Source organism: Plectropomus leopardus, unplaced genomic scaffold, assembly GCF_008729295.1.
Source record: "Plectropomus leopardus isolate mb unplaced genomic scaffold, YSFRI_Pleo_2.0 unplaced_scaffold20862, whole genome shotgun sequence".
In the NCBI taxonomy this organism is placed as follows: Eukaryota; Metazoa; Chordata; class Actinopteri; order Perciformes; family Serranidae; genus Plectropomus; species Plectropomus leopardus.
The window spans coordinates 8445-12351 of record NW_024622564.1 but is presented as its reverse complement, the minus strand read 5'-3'; the positions used below and the strand labels follow the sequence as shown (position 1 = coordinate 12351).

General features: G+C 40.3%; 1 protein-coding gene across 1 annotated transcript; it reads right to left on the bottom strand.

The window, feature by feature from the left end:
• Positions 1-2743: 2743 nt before the first annotated feature.
• On the bottom strand, positions 2744-3670 carry LOC121965611 (olfactory receptor 10J5-like). Its single transcript, XM_042515746.1, has one exon. It carries the CDS (start codon positions 3668-3670, stop codon positions 2744-2746), a length of 927 nt encoding a protein of 308 aa, XP_042371680.1.
• Positions 3671-3907: the final 237 nt, after the last annotated feature.

Sequence of the window (3907 nt, the reverse complement as noted above, 5' to 3'; positions counted from 1 at the left end):
ATGAACATAAAGGAAGAATAAAAATAGTAAATTTAATAGAATAAAACATAAGATAAAAAATATTTAAAAAAAAGGAAAAATAGAATATAAAAGACACAAAATGTGTCCGGCGCAGTTGTTCAGGGGCTGAAATGAAGCGACGGTGAGCGTTCACGTGCGTTCAGAGCTCCGCGCTGAGTTTCCTGATGTGTTAACACGTCTTTAAACTTCATTTATTCATTCATTCATAATTGGTTTATTTGTTCATTCTAGTGTCATTTCCCAAAAAAACCCAAAAAAACACTGATACACTTTTTCTCCTAAAACTTCTGCACAAACAAACAAACAAACAAACAAACAGGAAAAGGTTCTAAAAGCTGCCTAATTCTTAGAAACAGAAACACCGGGACAACATTTCTATATTTACCTTTCTTTCGGCTGCTTTAAACTTTCTCTTTAAACTGTTAAACTTCCCTCCGTGATCCTCGCTGACAGATATTAATACGAGCAGCCTGCTAATAATCTGTTTCTGGCTTTAACCCTTTGAAACCTTGGCCTGCATTAAAACCTTTAAAAACCAGAGCTGACTGGTTCCATTTCTGGCTAAAAACGCAGAGAGCAACTTGACAAGAGACGACATGAAAGTATGAAAATTACTTTTAAAAAAGAGAGAGAGGGAAATAACTACATCATCAACATTAAAAAGGAAATAGTGTAAAAAACTAAATGAATATAATATAAATATAGTTTTCTGAAAAATTTCCATATTTTTAAAAATTATTATCAACTAATTTATCAGTTATTTTTATTTTCAAAGAAATCATGCAAATTTGCTCAGGTTTCAAAGGGTTAAACGTGACTAACAATGTTTTTAAATCATCTCTGACAGCAAAGATAGTAAAGGAGTCGTTTAGAAAATGTTAACCCTTTGAAACCTGGATCAGTATCAGTCTGCTTGTGCTGCCTTCAGACGCCTTTCAACATTTAAAACAACAAACATTTGAACCTCCGAACTTTAAAGCAAAGATTTCTTTTAAAAACACGGAAAAAAGTCAGACAGCATATCTTTCTATCTATCTGATGTGTGTGTGTGTGTGTGTTTTTGTGAGAAAAATAAAAAAATAAAAAAATACATTTCAATATTCAAATGAGGCGAGGCGTGGCGAGGCGAGGCGTGGCGAGGCGTGCAGCTGCGTGCGGCTTTCTGTCTCGTCTGTTTGGAGCCACAAAAAATCGTGCAAACGTGCTAAAATCTTAGAAACATCATAAAATCCTTGAAATGTCCTAAAATCTGAGAAAATGTCCTAAAACCCAAAAAATCTGCTAAAATCATGCAAACAAAGAAAGCTGCTGTTCATAAATCTAAAACAGCATCGCTGATCTTTGTGATTCTGTGGAATAAATTCATGTTCTGCTGTGTTATTTTCGTGTTTGGATGAAGAAAAACGTTCACACATGAACTTTTTTTCTGTTTATTGACTCAAAGGTAAAGCAAAGAAAAAAGATGAAACAGTTTTAACGTTATTTCACAGACTGGATAATAACGGTTTTGTCTTCCTGGTCCAGCCGTCCAATATTTAGTAGGGCTGCCCCATTATGGCCAAAATAATAATCACATTTATTTAGATGAATATTGGGAGATTTATGCTGATTATTGATTGATTTTAGGCAGAAAATCTTTTATATTCAAGGTGAAATAAGCAGATTTCTCCTGCGTGTTGCGCTTCGGTCCTGCTAAAGTGCAAACGTTTGCATCAAAATGAGACTTTGCATTGAGTTTCTTACCTGAAATCTGAGCATCGTTTTTTATTCGATTTTATGTTTTTACAGGAGTCACCGTGTGGGGATGCGTGCTGACGCGAAGCGGACGGCGATTAACGGGAACGGCAAGATAACGGCAAGATCTCCATTTTTCTCCATTTTGTCGCTTTGCTGTGCAGACACGAGCCTCTGCACGTGATTAGTTCACGTCCAAACATGGTGAGGGTTTATGAAGAGTTTCTGTTTTGCCGTCTGCGGCGGCGACACGGAGGACAGTTTAAACAGTTTAAACCGGCTGCAGCTGCTTCTGTTGCTGTGCGTCTTCTGTTTGTCGGCTCGGCTGCTGAACAGCGTGTCTGAAATGTCTGTTTTTATTATAGTTAGTTTTTATTGTTTAGATCTTGTCCTCGTTTAGTATATTCTGCCTTTTTAATTTGCGCAGAGCTCCAATGCGCTGTAATGAGCTGGTGAGGAACGGCGTTTTGTTTTTTCTGTGGAGGCGAAAATGACAATGAAATGAATCTTGAATCACTGAATTACGGGAAGCCAAACTGTGATTGACATTAATGTTCGATTCATTGTGAGGATGACACCTTTTATGTGTCAGGAAGCGGAAAACTCAACAACGCAAATGCCACAATAACTGTTTTTTTGCGCTGAAACTTTATGTTTCATCAGCTCAAGTTTCGGCGGGAAAAATCTCTGCTGGAAACACGGAGACGTCTCAGTCAAAAACACAAGCGGTTCGGCAGATAGTTGAACGGACGTCTGCAGCTCTGCAGGCGTCTGTCCTCTGTGTCGTCCACTGTCCACCGTCCCCTAAAATATTATAAAAAAAATATCACCTCCCATGTTGACGCTTTCTTTGCACTGTTTAATGAATTAATTTTACTGGCGACCATAATAATAACTACCAAAACAGACCATCTGCAAAATGCCAAATATCAGTCCCAATAATCGTCCAGGCCGATAATCTGACGACCCCTTAAATGAACAGAGTACTTTACACTTTACCAAACACAAGGCTTTTACATATGATGCGGATTTTCGTGAGATTGAGTCCGTACATTAAAGGGTTAAAGAGCGGCTGGCAAGTGAGAAAGTATAAAGATAAAAAAAGGCGCAGCGATATGGGCGTGCCACTCATATCGAACCTGCTCTGTAACACTTCAATAAAACAGCCGAGGGAGAAGTTGAGCAGCGAGGCGAGGTGAGGCGTGCAGGTGCTCACGGCTTTCTGCCTCGTCTGCTTGGAGCCGGAAAAACAGACTCTGAGGATCTTCATGTACATGCAAAATATTAGGATTGCAAGACCGATTAATACAGTGAAGGTGTAAATGAGTCCGTAGATGTTATTGACCGTCGTGTCGTAGCACGCCAGTTTCACCACCGAGTAGTTGTCACAGTACAGCCTGTCAATAACGTCCCCACACAGCTGCAGAGACGCATTCAGTGATATCATGACCACGATTGCAACAAGAGGGAAAAACCACGACAGAGCGATAAGCACGGTCACCTTGTTAGTGGTCATGCGTGTGTTATACTGCAGAGGACAACAGATGGCCAAATATCTGTCGTAAGACATGACGGCCAAATTATAAAACTGCACATTTACGTACGTGTAGAGACAGAAGATCTGCAGGAAACAAGCTGCAGCAGAAACGGTGTGAAGGTCAGAGAGGATCTGAAGCAGCAGGAAGGGAAACAACCCTGAACTACCATACAGCTCATTCACACACAGGCTGACCAGGAAAAGGTACATAGGTTCATGTAAGCTTCTGTTCACGCAGATGACCACGATCACACACACGTTGGCACAAATAATCACCACATAAAAACACGTCATGATCGTAAAAACAAAATATTTCAAATGCCCGATGTCGAAATAGGCGCCAAAAGTGAAATATGAAACCTGTGTGTGGTTTATCATGATGAACAAACAGTGCAGGATGAACGATACTACGATACGCAGATCTGCAGAAATAAAAGGCAGCTGAAATGTGCGGACGGACTGAATCCTGCCTGCAAACACGGAGACATCAGCTCTCGCACAAACACACGTGACACATTCGCTGAACCCACCGTCTCTCTGATTTACAGTCATCGAAAGGTGAAAAGTGACACAGCAGTGTGAACGCTCACATTCGTGTGCTGCCTGGCTGCAGTC

Excerpts from the sequence above, each read along its gene's own strand:
- LOC121965611 (XM_042515746.1), bottom strand. The coding sequence starts at position 3,670 with ATGATAAACCACACACAGGTTTCATATTTCACTTTTGGCGCCTATTTC.